The sequence below is a fragment of the Syngnathus floridae genome, chromosome 20, assembly GCF_059516105.1.
Source record: "Syngnathus floridae isolate MCC-2025c chromosome 20, RoL_Sflo_1.0, whole genome shotgun sequence".
Classification (NCBI taxonomy): domain Eukaryota; kingdom Metazoa; phylum Chordata; class Actinopteri; order Syngnathiformes; family Syngnathidae; genus Syngnathus; species Syngnathus floridae.
The window spans coordinates 1,979,987-2,003,381 of NC_142432.1; the positions used below are offsets into that span (position 1 = coordinate 1,979,987).

Below are 23,395 nucleotides of genomic sequence, written 5' to 3' on the forward strand. Positions count from 1 at the left end.
GTAGTGCATATATATAGAATCGGATTAAATTAAAAAGTTGACCTTCGCTTGGCTGGTGACCAGTCCAGGGTATGCTCCCAATCACCTACGACCTCAGCATCAAGTCATGAATACAAATGCTTGTTTTCGCTCATGCTAGCATTCATTGATGCCAGAATGTTAAACGTCAAATTTAAATACTGCATAGGATCCACAATATTTTTGTGAGTCTATGCAGGCATAGCGTAACTACCACTTGCAGCATATAGTAGGTATACAACGGTCTACCCAATTAGTGGATACAGGGAAGAAGATAAATAGCCACTGCAGCCTATTATTTGTTAACAACCTGTACACTGCACAATTTTAATACTTGGAATTAAATACGTCAAAAATTGTTTTGACGATAAGCTGCAGGTGTCCAAATGATTGGCAGAATGACATCAATAAGAAATCAACAAGGAGTTGGAGTCCCTTAACACCATCAGTATATACCCACTAACCATGATGCCCGAACTCCCAGTATGGTAGACACTTGAATAGTATTTTAATTGCATATGGAATGAAAGTGATTCACACTAAATTAACCACGGGGAATTATTAATAATCCACTTCAATTCAAAGTGACAACCTTCCCACAAATTCCATTATCCCGGCTTGGAGGATAATTCAAGTAAAAATAAATGTAGTAACCATATAATTTTTTTTCAAATGATTTATCTTTAATCAAAATCAGTCTTTTCTTGCATATTTCTGAGTGCTAATCTTTTGAACTCTCCCTCCCCCCCCACAAAGACTAGAAGATGGTCCCAGTCACTGATTGCTAGATGAGCTGAAGCACTAGTAAATCAACAGCTAATTGCATGCAGATAATCAGTGCAAATTAAATGAAAGCTGTGCTTTGTGACGTGTCCAGAACACTCCTGCACAAGTCCATTGGTTTGGCACATTGGAAGAATTCCACTGAAAAAAAAAAAGAATTGCATTCAACAAAAATATTTTTTTTCTTCGATTCTTGGTACTCTGCATGTATAAAATACATGTATGCTGACACTCACAAACTCAGATGATTTCTCCCTCCAAGGTAGTATAAATGTCAGAGCTGGAGGCTTATGATTCATGCTCCTCTGAGAAGATTTAGTCTCAGCTGAACCCCTTACTGAATCATGCTGCTATAACTGATGTGACCTGAAGCTCAGTCAATGGGTCAAACGGGAAGATAAAAAAAAAAGCTGATAACATTTTAATTAAATAAAATCGATATAAATGAAGGAAAAAAAATATCTTTTTGGTTCAGAATGTTGAAAAAAGGCATTTTAATGATGTCTCCTTGGCATCAGGCAGACATTCTGTCGCTGTTTGACACAGAGAAGCTGTAATAAGATTGGCCATAAACCCTATAAACATCTAGAACTGCTCAACTCTGTAGGTATTCGGCCAACTTTCTTATGCTAATTAAAAATATTTCTGTCTGCATTCATATTTGTACAGTTGTTGACTTTGAACATGATATTCAAATACACCTCATCATTTCTACAGCTTTTAGTTTAACTTCCCTCTTACCCACTGTCCCTTTGAAATCACCTTGTCATTGGAAGGTACATGAATTCATTTGTCCCTACAGGCACTGTGCCTTTCCAAAACTGTTAGATCAAAAAAAAAAAAAAAGAAAAAGCCAGAGGAGTTCTACCTGAGGATGTCAGAGTTATCACAAGTATCCCATAAAACCAGAATAGACCCAGCTGCTATATATAATAAGAAAATCACAGCTCGTGTGTTTACGTTGAGTAAATGAGTAGCATCTGAACACGTATCTTCTTCCATGCATCTTCTAAGAAATGATGGAAGAGATCATAAAAGGTGATATATGGAGAGGTGTTAACGATGTATGAGAGAAATGAATGGATAGAGAATATAATAATGTACACACTTCTACCGCCTTAGGCATTTGGAGATGGATTCCACTTGTACACCATGCATCTACAAATAGAGAGAGGCAAAGAGTTAGCGGTTATTTGTCTGAGAGCCAGTTTGAAAAACATCCAGCTGAAACTCTTGTGTTACACGTAGTGCAAATGCATTTTCCCGGTGACTTCAAAATTGCATTTTCACAAAATTCATTTCAAATATAGAAAAGTTGTGGCACCTTATCATTGAGATAAATTGTCATTTTGGCTACCACTGGCTGTAGTGCATGATTTGAAATTGGATGGTCTGTGCCTTCCACCTCCTGCTGATGGATCCATGTGGGCCGATATTCATAATATAACACTACCACACAATACACAATGAGAGCCACATAACATTATGAACCCCCAAAATAATAGAAGTACTTATTTGATGACTGTCAAAACTGAGACCTATAAGATTACAGTCGAGTAAGTCTTGTTTGATTCCGAGTTGCATCTGATGGAACATCTGTTCATTTTGTGTGTCAGCCTGTCCAATCCTGTCTTTGAAACCACTTGGGAGTTGCTGTCGTGCTGCTCCAGGTGTACAGGTCAGCTTGCATATGTGGCCGATTGCTAATTAGCAAGTGTCCCTTTGCCCATTTGCAGGCTAGTGGAAAAAAAGTTCAAAAAAGCTTCACATCAGCTTTCATTTGACCGATTTTTGAAAACGACACTCATCACCTAAATTAGTTTTACCTTTAAATCCTCTGAAGTCTGTTTCTGAAAATTCCCATCATGTCATGCACCTCTGTTTGAGATTGGAATATAATAAGAGAGATGGACTAGTTCATGGATATAACAGATAAAAAGTAGGTCATTGGAGGGTAGAGCATTAGGGCAAAATACAATTTTGTGAAAGACCGCTGAATCTGCTCCAGACAGTGGTTGTGATTAAAATATATTATAAATAAATAAATGAAAGCAAATGGAAAACAGACTTCTTCCAGCTCCACCAGAGAGCAGAAAATGCAGATGGAGTTAGTCGCCCACACTGAGAGAGTCGGTCCATACCTCTTTGCAGTTGCTGGTACTTTTAACATCCTTCACTGTGTTCATGACCAGAGTCCACAAAAAGCCCCCAGGTCCCAAAAGTTCTGCAGTCTGTTCCATCAAAAGACAGTCGAAGCATTGTGTGTGGAGTTCTTCCGTCATTAAATAAAGATTGCAATATTGTCGGTGGTCTGGAAAAGAACACTGAATGTTCCGACCCTATTATTCATGCAAGCTTGTTTAACACGTTCTCAATGTGTCATTTGTGAATTATGCATTAGTTTATGCATTTATGCATAAAAGTTGTGAACCATGGCGCTGAGATGTTAAACACATTTAGAAGAGAGGTCAATCTGGCAGCGAGATTAGCAAAGTCACATCCAAGCCAACATTTTGTTCGGTGGCTGAGATTTGGTTGATTTGCCAAAGTGATTTTAGGTTGCTTGCAGCCCTATTACATTTTCATTGTAGCCAACTCTCTTTTAGCTCCAGAAATGTTCCACCAATGTAAATTCATTTGAGAAACAGCCAAACCCTCTGTGCCTCCGCTCTCAAATGTTGGCAGTCAGCGTGACACATTTCCTACTTCTTATTTTCACACATTTCAAGTTATTTACCTGACTCAAAGTGTCAATAAGACTTTGGTCGACAGCCATTTCCATTTGCCCTCAGCTTATGCCCTCATTCTCCTTGTCTCTCTCACCCTGTTCTTTCAATGGTTTTATCAGACTCTGTTTGGCTTGTTTTCTTTTTTTTTTTTTTGGTGCACAAAAATACTTGTGTTGCTGTCTTGGGAAAAGCCTCGCATAACATGCCCTAAACATACTGAATTCTTCTCTGTACTTGAGACATTGGCAAATCTCAGGGATGATCAAGTTGTCACAAATGTATCAGAAGTGAAACTTTTCTGCAAAATCATTGGTACTGAATGTGCATAGTTTTTTATTTTGGCAAATATGGCAAAAGTATTGAGAGAGTGAGAGAGAGAGAGCGCACCTCTTATTCCAAATAGAAACAAGCCAATATTAATTTGAAGAGGTGGTAATGGCCACGTATAGACTATTGCTTTCATGGGCTTTTTTGACACTAATGCTTCTCCACGCAGTTCCTTTTATCCATTTAAAATACACTTCATCTCCATTAACACCCTCCCCCTTGTCATTCATTAGCTTGCCCCAAGTCTCCTTTTATAGATTTACACAGCGTCTCTTTATGTGTGGTATTGAACGAAGCGAATCCCACAGATTGGTCCCTGGGAGTAAAAGCACTGAGCGTTCACCAGATTGCATATTTTTGTTTCTTTGGAACAGAGAGTAAGTTTATAGTTTATGATGATTGAATTTCATGAGAAATTTTTATACAAGATGTTATGCAAAGTTGGTTTCCAGTGGTTTTATTGACTTGCATTACCTGGTTAGAGGTTCTTTATTTTTTTGACTCTGTGACTGCTCATGTGACAATGCATAATATATCGAAGCAGCCAACTAGGCAAGGCCTCTACACACTGTCACAAACATGCACACAATGCAAAACAATAGTCTCCCCTCTAAATCTGACCCTCACACACCGGTGCACACAATACGATGGGCCGTGACAGAGAGCTATGGACTGCGTCTACTTGCTTTGGCAGACCACATTTCTCTCAGCGTGAAACCTAATGTAGTGGAAGAAATGAGTGTGTTTGTTGCTTTATGTGTGTTTAGATCATCGTGATAAGACTCTTACTGTCCTTGTAGAAGGAAAAAAAAGAAAACATATTGCAGCTTCCTTTCATGGTGACTTGGAAACTGTTTTTGCTCAAACTTAACAGCGGTATAGAATCTTTTTTGATCTTATATTTGGCCTTCCGTTAGACTGCAAAAGATACAAAAAAAAGTGAGACAGGCTTTTGGATTGTGTATGTACGTTTTGTAAATAATTAAATCAGTATGTTTGGTGGTACACAATGAGATGTGTCTAATATAAAATGTTTCCTTGGTTCAATAAAGGAGGGAAATATTGTTCTAAATATATCAAGCATTAGTCAAACAGCAATACAACAAAACTTCTCAAGACACAATGAAGAGATTTTTCTTCCTTTCAAAGAGCCAGTCAACTAAATTCAACCATCCATATGGTAAAAAACTAGAATTATCCAAGGTCATTGATGATATTGTTTATTTGCTTAGTTAACTTCCAAGACCATTTGAAGAAATATACTAGCCAAGACAGTAGTAGTGAAGCTTAAACTTCAATGCAGGATGTGTTGAAGATATAATATGGCTTTAGCCAAGAAATGTTTACAAAGTGCATTTGAATAGAAAGAGCCTTTCTTTTAAAACAGATTAGCATTCTAAATTATGCACTTCAATAGCCATAAAACACAAAGTAGTCTGAAGACTTTTTAACTGCTTTTAAAATGCACTTTGTTCCACATTATCATACTCGCTCCTTGAAAGCTTGTTTATCAGTCATAATGTACACTGGGACAGATACTTGCCTGAATTTTGAAGGCTTCTATTTTTTTTTCTTCCCCCATTGTTGTTTCCCTGGGTGTTGATATCTATTTTCTGTTCACAGCAAAATGTGATGAGGCTCTGGCTTCCCCTTTGCCGCACACAGCCTTCTCCAGCTCATCTGTCTTTTCAAATGGATATGCACCTGGATATGCCAAGCTTAACAGGCGAGGAGGTAAGGCTGACGCACTCACAGAAACCTGCAGTGCACTCGTGTTGGCACTCGCCATCAAAGTACACATTGCTGGATTTCTTTTTTTCCCCACTGTTGTCTTTTCTCGCTCAAATGCATTCCATATATAAAGGGTGACATTATCTCGTCACCCAAGACTGATTCTCAATTCCCAGATAAAGAGAGGAAAAGACCAAACCCCCCCCCTCCCCTCTGTGCCTTAATGATGATTTAATCAATATTTTTTCATTCTATTTGGCATTTAAATGAAAATGAAATGAACCTTTGAATAAATGCATTGGTTAACAAGTAGTGCAACTGTGGTTTCGATTCTTTCTTTGTTTAATCCAAACTCCTCAGGGGTTGTCGTTTGTTTCGGAACACACGTAATCAATCATGTACACGATTGGTCACTTGGGGACTATGGCACAAAAATACTGTACTTAATATATACTAAATATATTGACTAAAACATTGTAAACCCTCAAACTCAGTCCATGTAAATATTTCAGTGCTATCTTCCTCCTGATGGAATACAACAGGACATTTTCAAATGTATGCTTATGATCACAACAATAGAAGTAATGTTAAGTTTTATTCAAGGAGAAGTCAAGTCAAAAATGTTCTCAACAATAATGTATTCTATTTTGCCCTACTTGTCCAAAAACGGTATTGTGATTAATATTGTCCTGGCTGTATATGGATATAATCATCTTAGGGGTGGCATTTTGAAAATTTCTGTTGACTGCAAATGACATCACAAAGCCTGAAGGGTCAGCTCTAGTGGGTCATACAAACAACTTAAATCAAGTGTATTCTTATACCATATAGATTTTGGATTTAACAAAGAGGCCAAGCATGAAATTGTAGCAGCTAATCCTTTATATTCTATTTCCTTTTTTTCCTCTATTTACTTTACTCATTCAACTGTGTCTTTCCATCACCACCACTTCTTTCCTTTTCGCCATCTCACTTTCCTAAAGTTACATTCTCGATCCTACGCTCCCTGGAAGTTGAAATATACTTTTTTTTCCTCTGCCCCCACCATCCCATCCAAAGAACATAATAATTTATTGAAACGAGTGACATCACTTCGGCCCAACTGTGCTGTCACTTCTTGACAATTATCCCCATCTGTCTTCAGTGAAGTCTTTTTTTTGTCTAGCGAGTCATCTTGTAAAGTTGTTTGATGTCCTGAGCCATTGCACTCATCCGTCGATAATGGCGGGCTGCTTCTAATTAAATTACTATCCCTCCACGTGCTCCATGTGCTCCATGACAGAAAGATGAAGCACTGGCAGAGGGCAAACCAGCTGCTGACTCTCTGCTGCATTTCTCATAAGCCTCACAACACAAATCATTTCTATGATGACTGTGTTAATGCTGCAATGGGAAGAAGTTTGGACACTTTTTTTCCCTTTCAAACACAAAATAGATGAAACAAGACTTTTACATGCTCTCCCACCCACTTTTTTGACTGCACTGACAGTCAAGGTCTCTTCCCTGGTGTCACGACAGAAATTCAAATTGCCCGTACTTGCCTGCGAATGTTTGACTTCAAAACTCATCTCACAAACAGCAATGAAACTTGTTCTATAATAAATTTGGAGAATCTCATTAATACGTGCTTTATGATGTAATATCCACGACTATATTGTGCTTTCTTGTGTAGTTGTTTTAATCATATAATTAGTGTAGTCTGATTTGCAGACAACCAACGGTAATTGTCATCGTAGGATATTTTGTATTTGTTTTTCTTTCATTTACTCTGCTGTCTCGCCTTGCCTGAATAAATAAGGGTTGGAATGCATCCAAATATGCACATCGTGTTTCACTAATGCTGACCAAGCACAAAAATACAATCAATAATAATAATGAAGCTTTATAACAGGTGCAGACCAAATAAAAAGGCAGACAAAAAATCCTCAAGCATTTTTTTTATCGAGGTACTCAAAATACTTGAATTTCTCACCCCGATGTATATCCGTCTTCCAAATGAAATGCTGGGTGAAAAGTTTACATTTGTTTCTTTCCTCTCCATGGAAGACAGTTTGAAAATTATATTACACCCCCAACGTGTAGAAAACCAAACTGCATTAACATTTAAACTTGTCGTATTTGATTCACACCCTTTCCCCCCCTCATTCTCCTTCGTTGGAAGTATTTTCTAGTCTGTGATTTGTTGTCCTTAGTTAGCGTCGGTCATTTCTCTCTCGCAAGAAACAACAGAGAAGGGAGTCAGCTTGACAGCCTAACAAGAGATGAACAAAGGCGAGAAAAGCCGGTGGTGAAACACGCTGAGGCATTGGAACACTGTTTGATTCGAGTTTGAAAGGAACCAAAGAGAGCTTTCATAAGCCTTCCTTGAGGTCAGCTCTAATGACACAGCGGCGGCTTTCTTCAATGCTGTGAATTGAGACATATTGACGGGTCGTATACCCTCGCTCGATTGGCTTTAAGTTTTAGAAAAGGCTGTCGCTTTTAAGAATGATCTCACACAATTCCACTTTGATTATCCAATATATTTCTTTCGTCTCTATGCCAGAGAAATTCTCATAATTTTGCGACATATCTTGCAGTCAATGAATCTAATTAGAAATTGATTTTACAGTTTCATGACATTCTTAGTAGAAAATGAAGCCAGAACAGTCAATGAAAACATATGTAGGTGCAAACTATACAGAAAGACCTCAAAGTCAAGTACCAAGAACTTTGTTTCTCCATACTTCATTTTAATTTTTAGCTGAAACATATTTTAATGGGATGAAACCCAAAGTGCCCAGTTGTCAGGTTACCAAAAATGTAGTTTGCATTTCACAAGTAAGGGTTAATTTGCCTGTTCCTGACTTTTAAGATCTCACTTTATGTTCGACCCTTCATCTTTCCCAACTGATCTCTTATGTTTGACCTTCTGCTCCGTCGTTCTCATATCCCATCGTCCTCCTTCTTTCGGCCCTGAACATCTGTGCATGTGACAGGCGAGAGGATGGTGACAGCGTTCCCCTGATGCTCCTTCCCCTCCCTTCTATCATGTGCTCTCTTTTCTTGCACGAGCACCCCGGCTCACTCTGCCGCCCCATCTCCCCGTTAGACTGTCAACCTCTTGTCACTTCCTTCCATTTTCCCTATGGCGTTCACCTTTGACTGCACCTCTTGGCTTTTTTTTTATCCAGACTTCTCTTTCTCCTCCCTATGACAGCATTTGCCCATGACACTCCTGCAGTGGGTTCATTTTTTTGTGACAAAAGCATGAATTACTGTATTAGAGTGCTGTTGAGAAAGGAGAAGCTTTACCTTAGCCAGCGTCCTAAAATGAAAAACGCTGGATTTAACAACAGCCCCAATCTAACGGTCCAATTTAAATTCACTGACCGGTAGACCCAAGTTTGAAACTGTTAGCTTCAGATAAGGCGGCCAAGTCAGCCGGATGGGATGGATAAGGGCCACTGGGACCAAACACCATAACTTCGGTTTAGTTTTCATTGAATTTCAAGAAATGATATGCCATTCAACATTCAAGCTCCTCCAGACAGGACAAAAGTAGCCTCGCTGAGAAAATATCTTTTTTGCTCAGCTTGACATATATTTGACCACCATCCGCATAGCAGTGGAAGAAAATAGTGTTTTCTTAAAACGGAACCCAAGGACAGCAGATAAAATGAAATTCCCAGAAGCCCCAAAATTGACCCCTGTGGAACACCATGCGATAGTCGGGCAGTGCGTGGCTCAGTAGCCAAGGTTATAGCAGGCAAATACGCTCTAAACCATTCAGGAAAGTTACTACTCACAATGAATTCATAAAATATTAAATTGCTAACATGCAATACTCTGAAAAAGGCCTTTAAGAAAATCCAGGTTCATTTAGAGAACAGTAAATCAAATTACAATGTAAATGCAAATGTACATTGTTGTGCAATTCTTCTAAGATAATGTTTTCCACAGCCTTAGATGACAATTTCATACATGTTTGTAAAAAAAGGCAAATTCAATGTCGTTCCACTGTATCCAAATCTCTGCTTGCACTGTGCCAGCAGCTCAATTAAGCTTGACTAAAAATGATTATAACGCCATCTTTCCAGGGAGTATAAGGTTTGAGCTGATAAAGAATTCCTATTCAAACAAAGAGACATTGGAATATCCCATTACACTCTTGCCATGTGACTTTATTAATGGAGACTGAGAACGTGCCAAAAAAGTTTCCAATAAGATGAAGCTCAACTTTGTATGAAAAGACATTAAAATCTTGCAGTGGCCTTCCATTTATCATCAGCTCTTATTGAAGAGTGAGCTGTCATGCTTTATGACTTTCGACTCTCTTCTATTGTCCTGACTTTTAGCAAGAACTTTTCCAATTTTGCTTTGTGTTTCATGTGATTCGAAGCAACCATGTTCTACTTGATGTAACCTCTCTCATCACTTTTGAATGGGCTCATTTTATCTCTCCTTCTCCCAGGTTTCTCATTCCATCATTTTTGCCTTCCCCCCTCCCTCCCCTCAACCTCTCTTCACTTTTGCCCTCATCCATCACTTTACCTTAACAACACTCCCCTTTTCTTTTCCTCTTCCAGCCCATCCGCTTGCTATCTCATCTCTCGCCTCCCCAATATACCAAAGCCATAAAACCTGCTTTCATCCCTCCCTTTTCTGCCTTACCTCATCCATCTCTCTTACTCTTCCATGTCTTCAGCCTCCTCCCTTCCTTCCTCAACCATGCACCATCTTGTCATTCACTTCAGCTCTCCTTCCTACGATCTTTCTCAAAGAGTCACATCGCCTCAAACGATGTCCACTCCGCTAACTTCACTGTCGCCTCGGTTTACCCTTTGCTGTCACTCTGCTCACACCGACTAAAATTTCTCACCCTCCACCCATTCCTTGTTCCCTCTTCTGATGTAATAGTGTTTTATCATCTCGGGGGGTTTTGAGGTATTGACATTCCAAACATGCTGGACCAGTTTATCTATCTGGGCCGGAGCTGGAGCATAATAGCTGTGTAATTGGATAAGCTATAGGATTGTTGTCAAGAGGAGGAATACATCACAAACCAGCTCACACTATTTTATCATGTGACATAATCTCCCGTGTCCTCTGCACTAAGCTTAATAGCTATTCCATTCCTTGTCTTCTGTATGCCTCCCCCTTTCCCACTGTGACCTTATAAAACCAGTTTTAACTCGTTTTTCTAAATTGGCACATCATTTATCCGTTTAGATCGTTTGCAAAAGAAAATCAATCACATCGAATCACTGTTTTATGTCCAAGGGGTTGTCTATTCGCCAGCTCTATTATATCGGATTTCACAGTTGTGAAAGTATAATAATCTGTTATGTGCATTTTATCTGCATTACTTTAGTATACAGTCTCGCATTGTACAGAAATATAATGGTCTCTTTTTTTCGGACTGCTCCCTGAGCATCAATAGCACCTTTGGAAATATATTTAGTGAGAAAAATTGTGATGTGATAAATCATTTCAGTTGCTATAGGTATATGTAAATATAGTATACATACATATGTAGATATAAAATCAACATATTGTCCTCCTCTCTAGGATTCAAATATGGACCAGAGTATCTCTTTGTAAATAATTTTGTGATAGTTCAATGTTGCCATATTTAGTATCTATTTTATAATGAACAGAATCAATAAGATGGCAGCATGCTCACGCTAGATATGATCAAACTATTGTGCGTTTGTGGCTGACACTGGCAAAATTTTCACTCTGGTATGAATGCTAATATCAGAAAGAATCCCGAAAATGCCTTACATACTAATGCTCTTCTCCGAGATATATAGGCCTCACCTATGCATAATTAGATAACACTCAAGTAAGGACCTTGTCACTCATCATATTCAAATGTAGTCGTGCATGTAAAGGGCTAAATAAAACATGACTTTGCCCACGCTTTGCTGGTGACCGTCTTGGTTGAGCAGCTCTCTGCCGGACACTGACCAATAATAAAAGGACAACATATAACCTTGTAAATGCACACGTTCCATGTAAAATATGATTGTAGCAATGTCATGCTACTTTTCTGCTTGTCTTGAGAGCTTGGAGCTGAGCTCATCTGCCTTTCAAATTGCCTGCCACCTTACATACTAGGAAAAAGTTGGAGTAGGGGAGAGTTGGTTTTATTCATAACTCGTAGCCTTACCAGAAATCTATTCTTATCAGTCCATCATCTTCTGCTTTTTGGGGTTTAGGTAGTGGGGACAACTGTTTAAATCTACTTTTCTTCGTTTTAGGCATGACTGGTGGGGTTTATTGAAATGTGTTCCATTGTTTGTCAGAAGGACATGAAACTTATTTTTAAATGTCATGAATGCTTCAGGTGCTGGTGGATGGTCTCCACTCGATAGTGATCACTACCAGTGGCTGCAGGTGGACCTGGGCTCCAGAAAGCAACTAAGTGCCATAGCCACACAAGGTCGTTACAGCAGCTCCGACTGGACAACACGTTACCGTCTGCTCTACAGTGACACTGGAAGGAATTGGAAACCTTATCACCAAGATGGCAACATTTGGGTGAGTACTGCAGTGTTTACATTTGTGTCATTCGGATCTATTGTGTCTTCTCCAATAGTTGTCGTTGTACTGGCAACGTATGTGGTGCAGATGGTGAGCTGTTTGGCGTTTCAGCTTTGTGGATCTCAGCCATGTCTTGATCTGAATCCCAAACGGTTTTGTTTCTTGTCCATCTTTGTATGGTACACAAATAAACACCATGGCCCTGAATCATTCGCTGTGCTGGGATCAATCCTGGACAGCCCATGCATAGCAAAAACCCTCCTCCAGTGGTCGCCAAGTAGCAGCTAGTATAATATATTGCGCCATGGGCAGGTTATTGGGGACCGCTGGTCGACTCTATTCACCAGCATTCTATTCATCAAGTGCCTGCAGAGGAGGTAGAAGCCTTCATAAGTCTACTATAATTCACCTCAATCCAAAATAATGTATTAAAAGATCATCAATTGAGCAAGGTCGTAGCAGAACTCGGCATTATTGGGATTATAGTACCATAGAAGACCCCTTGAGTCAATATAATTTGTTAAGTTATTATACCCAAGGACACAAGCCATAAAAAGACATCTCCGATATGTGGCCAGGCGGCTGCAACAAGATATACAAATACAGATAAGATAAACCAAGTGTAAATTTAAAGTCTCTAAAATTACAACAACATGGACAGATTACAAACATAAATGGCTTGGGCTGTGAACATTTATCTTCTTTTTATGAGTGCGCTAGGCCGATAATTATGTTTAGCAGGTTAGAAAATATCAGCAATGTTTGTTTTTTTAATGTCGGTACTAAGATCAGTTTGTGGCCCTTCAGGTCTATTCGGGATGGAAAATGTGGACTTTTATGGCTAAAAGTAAATTAAGCTGTTGTTTATGCGTTCTGCATCGTGACTATTAGCTGTGATTATGTATTTCAAAGTGTTTGCTTTTTGCTGTTAACCTTGATTCATTGCCTCTGTGATTTCTGCAAATGCTCCAAAACACATTAATCCTCCTGTTGTTTAGGGAACTACTGCTTGCTTTTTATATATGACACAACACAATGTATGTACACATTGCATGTAAAAGAAGAGGACAAGGCCATGGGAGGAACCCGCAAAAGTTCCTGACTGACATTCTACCGACTTCCCCACTATTTATTTAAGCTATAATTGGATCACCAACTTCTCATGCAGTACTTGCAATAAATTGAGGGAGAAATAATGAGCGCGCTAACCCAGGTCTTGTGTCTCCATCACTGCCAATCACAAGTGGGCCCGATAAGTAAGCATGACTCCCAAGGAATGAATGTCCTTTCCTTCGACAGACAATGTCACTGTATTGGCTCAGCGATTTCCCCAAGGAAGATCACTGATAAACAGTTCATAATTGGTTTTGTGAAACTGCAGAGTCATAATGACATTGATGAATGAGTGTGGTAATTTAAACACCATTTGAAACATTGAGTAGGTTGTCAAGGCTTTATAGTCGCATTCAACAATTATACTATGCATACACTTTTTTTTTCCCCCAGCTGTGATGAAGCTGTGCACATATGATCCATGTTCTCATTTGATGGAATGCAGGAGTTGTCAATTAGGTAGAAAACTATGGAAGGTAACGGCAAATAATTTGGGGCTTTATTGAAGTTCTTGACTTAGTTGCATTTTCAGTTTGACACAGTTTGAGTGGAGTGATGAGCACCTAAATGACATTTTTGGAGATGGAGAAAATGACACACGCTCCATATTTAAAAACATTACCAAAAAAAATGAATTTCCCTCTTTTAGACTTGGTTCAAGTAATTCCAGCATGCCGTTCGTCTCTTCCACTGATGTTTTGCATGGATGAGAAGCTCCAGGCTGTAATTCAACCAGACCACCTGACAGTAATATATGTATCTAATAAACCAGCACAGCCATAGCCACAACTCTTTCGCCGATCCTGCTTCAAACAGGGACACATTAATAATGCTTCGTCAGCATACCAATGAAAAATAGCCCTACGTGTAATTTGTGGCTTAGTTGAACTCAAAACGTTTGTCTGATGCTTCTTTCCTTCCTGTTGCAACAAAGCATGATTTCGTCTAATTCCTGCAACATGCCAAATGACCAGTTTTTTTTTTAAATTCATTAAAAGTTAATGAAATGTTGTGTAAAATAACAGTAGGACTTAATGTAAAAGCATTTTCCTCAAATCGATCCAATGAGAATGTTTTTCTTTCCTGTTAGAGAGCTGAGGGGGATATTTTGAGATGAGCAGAGTGCAGCCCAAATAATGTTTCAAGCATCTGCTCTAGGAAACACATTAGCGTCCTTGTTATCTTGTCAGCTGGCCTCTGATCCATTTGGCCCACGCTCAAAGAAAACAGGGCAGAAAGCGAGTGAATAATTGTTACCATGAAAGCTCTCAGCGTCCTTCACAAACAAGCCTCAGTGCAACTAATGTGTGTGTCATTGCTAGATGCACACTTTAATTTCCGTATATCCACAGGTGCTATCTAAAGTATGTCCCTGAATCTTTAGGTGTCAGCATTTATGTAACAACTTTGGCAAAGAAGCAATTTGTCTTTGCCTTGTCTGAACATTTTTTTTTTTTTTGGATTAACTTAAGTGAAGTTGTCTGAAGCTATAGAAGCCAATTTTAAAAAAAACATTAATAATATTGTATAATATTCAGCCATGGCTCAAATCAGAATGTGAATTTCAGCCACGATGAGATTTGTATTTCTTAGTAGTCCTTTTCTCAGACAGGGATGAACATTTTCTCACACCACTGTCAATATACAGTTGCCCTAATAGATGTGTGTGTATTCTCACAAGGAAACCACTGCTTAACTGTGCTTTGTCAGGTAAATGAAAAGTGAAGTCTTGAATGGCGAATGTTTCACTGGTGGGCGACTAATTAAGTTAGAAGAGGTGTAGAGTGTTTTCTGATAAATCACATGCCCGGATTTATGCTCCAGTGGACTGTATTGTGTTGCTTTTTCTCTCTGCCTATATTTTCATCCAGCATGGCAGTTTGATCTTTGTTTAGGTTTTCTTTTGTGAGAATCCCTCACACAGACTCGGCTACCTACCGAGGTATTTATATCGCCAGTGAGTCATCTTCTGGTTTTTAGAAAAGAAAAGTAAAGCAAGAATGAAACAAGCATATGGAGTCACACAGAGTGGATAATCTGTGTGATTTTTGTCTTGTAGCACCACAGGCAAACAATTTAAAGTTTGGGAGATTAAACGACACAAAACTGGTTCATAATGGAACCCAAAATGTGTGATAATGGAACTTCATGGAAGTCAAACAATCCATCACCAAGTTTGGGTGCTAGGAATTTCTACTTAGTCACGAGTTTAAAACATTTTGCTGCATGGAAACAGGTTATTTTTAATTGCCTTGATTTTGATTTTATGCAATTTGTATGAATGAACACAATAACTGAAAGATGATGTTACAATTGTCAACAATATTTGAGACAAATAGGCCTGCTCCTTTGAAAACAATAGCTCATAAAATATGGATGCAAAACCCAAAGTGTTGCATTTGTGCTCAGTGTCATTCTGTTCTCATTAAAACAAAGCATGAGTCATTCCCCTGAACAAGGTTCCCGGTACATTTTCCAACAGAGAACCTAATGAAGGTACAGACAGTGTAATAATCTCGGAAATGAAAATGCCAAATTTAAACTCCATCGCGTCACTAAAAAATGATCCTCCACAACTTTGTGGTGTGGGAGCGGGAGAGTGGGCTAACCTTGTAACAGCGACTCATCATAGCGACTGGTTGTGAAGCCAAGTGACAATTACGATTTTGCTCTACAGGATTAGATTCTCCCTTGGTTGTTTCACCAGACTGGGTTGTATAAGAGCTGGATGAAGTGACCCATAAGCATGGAAGCCATCCAGTAGAATGTAGTGCAGCTCTGAAACTGAATGATGGCGCCCCATTAAACATGGTATTACCACAGTCTGTACAGTTTTCTTGGCACAACATAGCCTACAAAATCATCTTTAGAGCTTTTTTTTTTTTCTATGGTCCTGCTTTGTCCCTCACACTTGTCGATAAAAACAAAAGACCAGACCAGGCCACACTGATTTCCCCTGGCACCGTTAGGGAAGGTTGCACACAATGGGCGCGTGTCCGAAGCAGTCTAGGGCGGTTGACTGTTCCAGCGACAACAATCAAATGCCAGGAAAAGGGCTTTCAATCTTTTTTTTTTTTTTTCCTGCCTAGAGAGTTTCTATAATGTGAAAGAAAACAATAAAAAAAAAAATTAGCACTGAAATATCCTGCTTAATAAGTTAACGCTGATGTTCAATTGTGACGTCAATGTCAACTTTAGCAAGTTTAAACAAACAATATTATCCTGGTATTCATTGATCTGTTTTATTCGCTTGTTCCGTCTCACCCAACACAACCGTCCAAACATATCTGCTTTTCCTCAACTGTTAAAAATATTTTAGTGGTCACTCCATAAAACTCAGCATTTCTCTTGACCTTTGTTTATTTCAATACCTTGCACAATCCTCGAAGAAAATATACAGAACATACCAAAGTCACCCATTGTAGAATTAATCATAGATTTTTAAAGATCTAGTTTGAGAGGTTCACAGACCCTTAAAATGTTGCTTGTGAATGGAGAAAATTAGTTTTCCTTGGTGTGCTCTAAGGACTTTATTGCTTTCTTATTACTTGGTTTTAAACAGGCTCTTATGGTTGACACACTCGCATACACACTGATTTCTTATTCTTTATTGGTGCTGGTAAATGATTTGACTTTGGAGCAAAAGGAATTAAAGGGTTCACTAAGCAGCCTTTTCCAAAGTGTGACTTCTTTTACCTCGCTCATCTTCATCTTGCCACTCCTCTGTCCTTTTTCCTTGCTCTGCATTGGAAGGCCTCTGAATTGAGCTGTTCATTCAGCCAAGCCGAGATAAGTGCTAAATTGTGGAATGGACACAATAGACAAATAAAGGAAAGGAATTGTAGGGATTGAGAGAGGTGATTTTTTTTTTTCCCTCGCATTTGCTAATCCCCCTACCGTGTTATTTATTTTACAAGGAATGAGTGGGCTGGATAAGCGCAGTCCGTGAACCAAATTGCAAAGTTCAGACTTGTGCCACGCTTGTTCAAACTGGGAAATGGGCTTTTTAAGATAAATGGACAGCAAAGTGTAGAAAAACACTATTTATGCATGTGTGTGTACATTGGCAACATTCACACAAAGAGGCACATTTTTAATACACTAATGCTCTTTAGTTTTACTTGACGAAAATTCAAATAGGTTTGTCTAGTTTTAGAAAAAAACAAAAATGGCAGTGAATGAGTTAATATTTCTATTCTATTTATGTCACAAGGACAGAAGGCCACTCACACGCTAACAAGAGTTTTTAGTGAGTCTGTTTCCCTTTGTTTGAGTGCCTCTGAGGGAACATTTCAACCATTCACCTAAACATACAGCATCAAACATCGTAAGTGCCTCCCCAAAGAGCCATACGCAGCAATGTGAATGCTGAGCCGGGCACTAATATACAATTTGAAAGCATTTGTATGCTCAGTTAACCTTTCCTGGGTAAATAGAAATGTTAGAAAGAGAAGCAAAGCAAATCAAGGCGCCAGGGAAACAAACACTTCATCGCTGTTTTCGTGATTGAACATGTGGAGTAGCTGAGAGTTTCGTTTTAACTCAACCAAAACGTTGAGGCCTAAACACTGAGTACGCAAGTATAAGAAATGCAAAAATGATGGCGATTCTTTAGCAATTTTGGAATTATTGCCATAAATGGGAAATCGCAATAATGAGGCAAATCTGAAGATCCAGATATATTGTAGGTTTTAAATGTGTTTTATGGTCAAAAGTATTTGGACATGTACACTCACCATTTCAACTATGTGAAACTGGCAGTTTTTTCCAACCAGGCCAGTGGACTGTCAACCACGTCAGCTCCAGGCACCCAATTAGTCTTCAGGGAGCCATTTTAAGTAGAGATAAAGAACAAAAGCGTTTCTTACTTTCAACAAGAAACGGTTTCCTCTTCAAATCCCCTGCAGTCAGACTGTCTCATGGCATAATAATGCTCCTATAGACTCATAATGATGTTGTATGTTTTGTGAGTGTGCAGAATGTGGTGAGCGGAACAAATACATTTTTTGCTCTTAGCTCCCCAAAGCCTCTTGTTTGACCGTAGGCGTGCAGCTTTGATGTACTTAATTTCATCATGTGTGTCGGCGTTTATTTGCACAGGCCTTCGCTGGAAACTCAAACTCTGAGAGTGCAATCCGGCACGAGCTACAGCACGGAATCGTGGCTCGTTTCCTGAGGCTTGTCCCCTTGGAATGGAGCAAAGAGGGCAGGATTGGTCTGCGGATAGAAGTCTATGGATGCTCGTACTGTAAGTCGTGAACACAAGCACACTTAGTTAAGTGATTAGATGAGTGTGTCATCTTTTTTTTTTCCGAAAACAAAACCACAAACCATCTCAAACTTTAACAAACAGCACTAAATCCTCCAAGTAAAATCTTGTAAAGAGTAATGTTGTCTGCAGCTCTGACTTTGCATATAAAGTGACTAGAGTAGATGCAGAAAAAGAAGAAAGGGATGTTGACTCTCTTCTGAGGAAAGCAGCAAGCGTATGTCCAAAAGCTTGTTAGATCTGTCACTCGTTTGAAAGGAAATCACCAAAGGGGGCCCGAAAAGTCAATACATCTGTTGCAAAGTTGCCAACAGTGTTTCTGCTGCTGCTGTATTCCTCCTTGTTCACTAAATTAAGACAGAATTATTCCACCACCGGCCAGAAACGTAATGATCTACTTTGGATACAGCCAGATTTATAAGAAAAGCAAAAGTTTCCAAACAAAAAGCTACCAGTTGTCCTATTCAGACAGTCGTATAGGGAGACTCGTAAGCCTCGACAAAATCTATCACTCATTCTTAAGCCTGGAACGATCAATAATGTACACAGCGGTGGAGCTGCCTGTCAAGCACCAGCAATTTTGGAAGTAAAAAGTTGGAAAAGCATACCTGAAAAACAAGTCAATATCAGAACAGTTGGATACATATTATGCTGTGTCAATTTAACCCTGTCTTACTCTTTGACATGATAATAAAATTGGAGCACCCGTGAAAAGAAAAAGTTCATGTCTGATGGTGTAGTAATTTACTCACCTGAATACTGAGCAGGTAGCAAATTCAGTTCTCAGATTTTGTGAAGTGTGGAGAGCAGTCCAGGGTGAAGTCTGGCTTCTATCTGAAGTATGCTCTTTTAATTGCAACATCTTTTAATTAATAATAATTTAATATTAATTAATTATGATTCAGTTCTGATCTAAGAATTTGGGGAATTTTACTTTAAAAAAAGGGTATTCAAACAATTATCAAAAATATTGATTAATGTAGATATAAAATACAAAATGCAATTATAAAAATTGTTTATCTTCATAGACCTGTAAAACTCAACTCAAGTCATGCACTTCAAAAAAACTGTTGCCTGCATAATTAGCAATTGTATATGTTAGATATAGATGGTAATTCTTTGGCTTTGAATAAATATGATAATTGAGTTCTGTGACATATTGTGACTCATCTGGGCCAATGCAATGAGCAGCAGGGTCTGTGTTTGCGTGTGTGATAGCTGGAGGCTAAAAAGGAGTCATGATCCAACGTGCTGTGAAATGCTCATTTCCATTTTGATGAACAAAAGATCAGCCAAAAATCAATTAGAACACAGACTAGTCAGGAAATTGAAAGAAAGGCACAGGACTCAAGACATTGCAATTATTTGCACTTATAAATTGCGATTGGTATCATGTAAATGGAGTTTTAAGAGGTTTGTGTGATCCTTTTGTGCTCTCTCTGTGGCACTTCAAAATGTTTCTACGGTAACATGCAAGTTTTACCATTCATCCGGCAGTGAAGAAAATCTCTAAAATAGTAATATCTCCAGAGTAAAGTTCAGAAAAGCTTGGCTGTCATGTCGGTGTTCATCGCGGCCAGCTGTGAAGCCTGGCTGGATTCCAAGAGGGTATATCACGCCGGTGATCCCCGACCTGCTCAACGGCAGGTCAACATTTCTGCCCCTTTTTCTCCTTTCATCACCCAGGAGTCGGCGGTTTGTTGAATTCTCAAGTCTCCATTAAGTTCCCAACCTGTCACAACACGGTCAGACTAAATGTACAATACCTCATGAAGCCATTGGAAAACTGTCACCTACTGAGGCAGCAACATAAACATGGCCAAGAGCGATGAGGAGGAGGAGTGGGCGGAGAGAAAGAGCCATAAGGGATGAAGGAAATGAGAGGAAGAGAAGATTTAAGTCAGAATGGAATGGGAGCTGGAGTAGTCTGGGGAATAAAGACAGGTAAAGTGGAGGAACTAGAAATAATATTAAATGGAATGAATCATTTAGGAGGAACAAAAATAAATGGGATTCTCCCATTTTAATGTCTGCTAAGCCTAAATGGAGTGCAAGGTGAGGTGTCTTCACATTTGTGCGTTTATTACTTAGCAAGATTATGCATAAATCTGGCACATGTGCTAATCAAGAACACTTTTATTTTTGCACATAGTAATAAAAATGTGGGTGATTATCTTCTCTTTTCAATGATTTCCCTCCGCCCACCACTCCATAAAACTAATATATATAACAGCTCAGAGTATAAATTCCAATTGTAACTTCATGGAACCTTTTTAGTCTGGTGGCCACAGAAAGGTTCTATTTTTTTAAGTTTTATTTATTTATTTCTACCAGATGCTCAACCTGGTGCAACCCACCCACAACTGCAGCTGTTAAAAATGGCTTGCTCTGATTTTCATTGGTTGATTTTCATGAAATGTGTATTTCTCATCACTCTTGTAAATGTTATCATTCATTTCATTTTATTTGTCTTTCATTAACAGAGGTTTTTTTTTCCATTATACTCACCCACCACTTTATAGTGCACTCCATCAGCCAAAAATTGCACCGCCAATTAACAGTTGTCAGGTATTTACCATCTGTGGCTTATTTAATAACTCCCTTTGAGACTTGGCCGAGTCCCTTTATATCAGTGTCATCTCACATTTTTGTTGCTATGCAGACCACAATATTTCCACCTTTGGCGGAAGCCCTCGGCGACTCCCTTCTGAATCCATTTCTCGTTTCCTCTGCAGATGATCATAAAAAAATATAATACGCTCCTGCCAATCCCATCACAGAACACACATGGCACTTCCAACCTCTTGAACAGGCAAGGTGGTCATCTAAGATTGAGGAGCTCTACTTCAAATACTTCACTTCATTTGCTGAAGATCTCAAAATCACACCTGAAATGCACTCTCGCTTCTGCCACCTTTGTTCATATCAGAGGCATGTTTTAAAACTTCACATTCCTCGACGACAGACACTTCTGATGCCTTGGTTAGGCTATCAAATGGTCTGTTTTAGATTCAGTGATTTACAATACTTGGTTGCTATGGTCTCTTTTTAAGTATATTCTTGAGCTCTAATTTATTTATTTTTTCTATTGCAGGGGCAGACATGATCAATTTTGATGGGCAAGGTGTGATCTCCTATCGTTTCAAGGTAATGTTTGTTTTCAATCTTTGAAGAGCACTGAAAAATAGTTTTCATTGAGGTCTGCTGCAGAGTTGGGAACTTGTGAAATCCTCCTTTTTAAAATGCTATTGTGATGAAAGCGAATGAAATACTTGATTCTTCTTTGTAGGCATCAAACAAAAGGTACTGCTCTGTGTATTGCGTCTAGGTGAAGAAGATGAAGCTCATTAAGGACGTGATCGCGCTTCGGTTCAAGACGTCCGAGAGCGAGGGGGTGATTCTCCATGGAGAGGGGCAGCAGGGAGACTACATCACCTTGGAGCTCCGCAAGGCCAAGCTGCTGCTGCAGATCAACCTGGGTGGGTAACGGGAAAAAACATACTTTTAGCATTTATAAATGATTTCAAAGGGGTCTCCAATTACTCATTCTATCGTGGCAATTCACAGGAAGCAATCAGTACGGCTCTATTCTGGGCCATACCTCAGTGACAACGGGCAGCCTCTTGGATGACAACCACTGGCACTCGGTGGTGATCGAGCGTTACCGGCGTAATGTCAATTTCACCCTGGATAGACACACTCAGCACTTCAGGACCAACGGGGAATTTGACCACCTCGACTTGGACTATGAGGTAATTTATGAATGGCACGGATCTAGAGTATATGCTCATAATAACCCGGAGGTTTTTTATTCAATTAAATATGGGGTAATAATTCTTTACATCATGGTTGAGTCTTCTATTGCTTTTAACAAAAGACAAATATTATTTTTTGAAGGACAATAATGTCATTTACAAGCATCTAATGGTCTTCTTATGAAAGAAATAACTTCTAATAAGACTCGTCATATATTATCCGTTGCTACGCGTGTAAAATAAATTCCTAATAATTTGATTACTTTTACAAAAGTGGGCAATCTCTATGCAAATATTATAACATTTTGCTCCTCGCCGATGACCTCCTCTATCTCAAGAGGGAAATGATAGCACCCAGGAAATTATATATTGGCTTGCTAATATGACGGCAATCCATAACATTCACATAATTAAGGTTGCTTAGTAATGGATGGCAGCACAATGGGTTTGCAGAATAATACTTGAAACAGGAAATTGATTTTTCTTTGGAATGTGTAAGTGGGATGATAGCTGTTTGTGTGTAATGTGATTACAGGCTTGCTTGTATTTGCTTTTGTGTACATTGTGTGCATGTGACCACCCGAGTGCGGGTGTACGGATTGATGTGTGTGTGATCTTAACCAGCTATTGCTGATAAGGCTCATCTCTTCCACTGCTAAGTCAGACACTGAGAACCAAGGCAGGACAATTAAAGCGAAGCTGTTCAATTAAGGGATCTTCCAGGAAATCCATACATGAGTCCGAACTGCGTGTGTTTTATGTGTACGTGCTTGTGTGCAAGTCCTGGAAAATTCTCCCTGATGTGTGTCCATCTGTGGTTCTGTTTACAAGGACTATCAACCGTCTTTGAATACAAAACAAACAACTGAGGTTATCTGCAATGTATGAAAAAAAAAGTAAATACATCAAATATTTGCTTGTGTCCCTCCAGCTTTGTAAGACACCACACTATTTTTATTAGCATTCATTTTGAGCCTCTGGGGCTCAAAGTCATTTCTTTAAATGGCTTGTGCCATTTGCTCTAGCTGCCATGTTATGTTTTAAATTATTTGCTATCTGTACTGATTGGCCACAATAGGCAGGTATTGTTGAGATGTAATGGAAATTATGACCTCATTTAAAGGAGATGGAACTACCACAAC

The 23,395-nt window shown here is 39.0% G+C and overlaps 1 protein-coding gene and 1 long non-coding RNA gene across 3 annotated transcripts in view; one reads left to right on the forward strand and one right to left on the reverse strand.

Annotated features, from left to right (window-relative positions):
* Positions 1 to 23,395, forward strand: part of cntnap2a (contactin associated protein 2a) — a 132,926-nt gene that overhangs the window by 44,541 nt on the left and 64,990 nt on the right. For both annotated transcript variants that reach the window (XM_088363224.1, XM_088363225.1), the window contains exons 2-7: positions 5,481 to 5,591; positions 11,920 to 12,113; positions 18,330 to 18,477; positions 21,593 to 21,645; positions 21,827 to 21,977; positions 22,066 to 22,250. In XM_088363224.1, coding sequence (XP_088219350.1) covers positions 5,481 to 5,591; positions 11,920 to 12,113; positions 18,330 to 18,477; positions 21,593 to 21,645; positions 21,827 to 21,977; positions 22,066 to 22,250 — 842 coding nt within the window. The remainder of the gene's footprint in view (positions 1 to 5,480; positions 5,592 to 11,919; positions 12,114 to 18,329; positions 18,478 to 21,592; positions 21,646 to 21,826; positions 21,978 to 22,065; positions 22,251 to 23,395) is intronic.
* LOC148380685 (uncharacterized) lies at positions 638 to 5,786 on the reverse strand. Its single transcript, XR_015854611.1, has 3 exons — positions 5,401 to 5,786; positions 1,910 to 1,959; positions 638 to 942 (listed from the first exon to the last, which is right to left on the reverse strand). It is a non-coding gene; the product is annotated as an uncharacterized LOC148380685 (long non-coding RNA).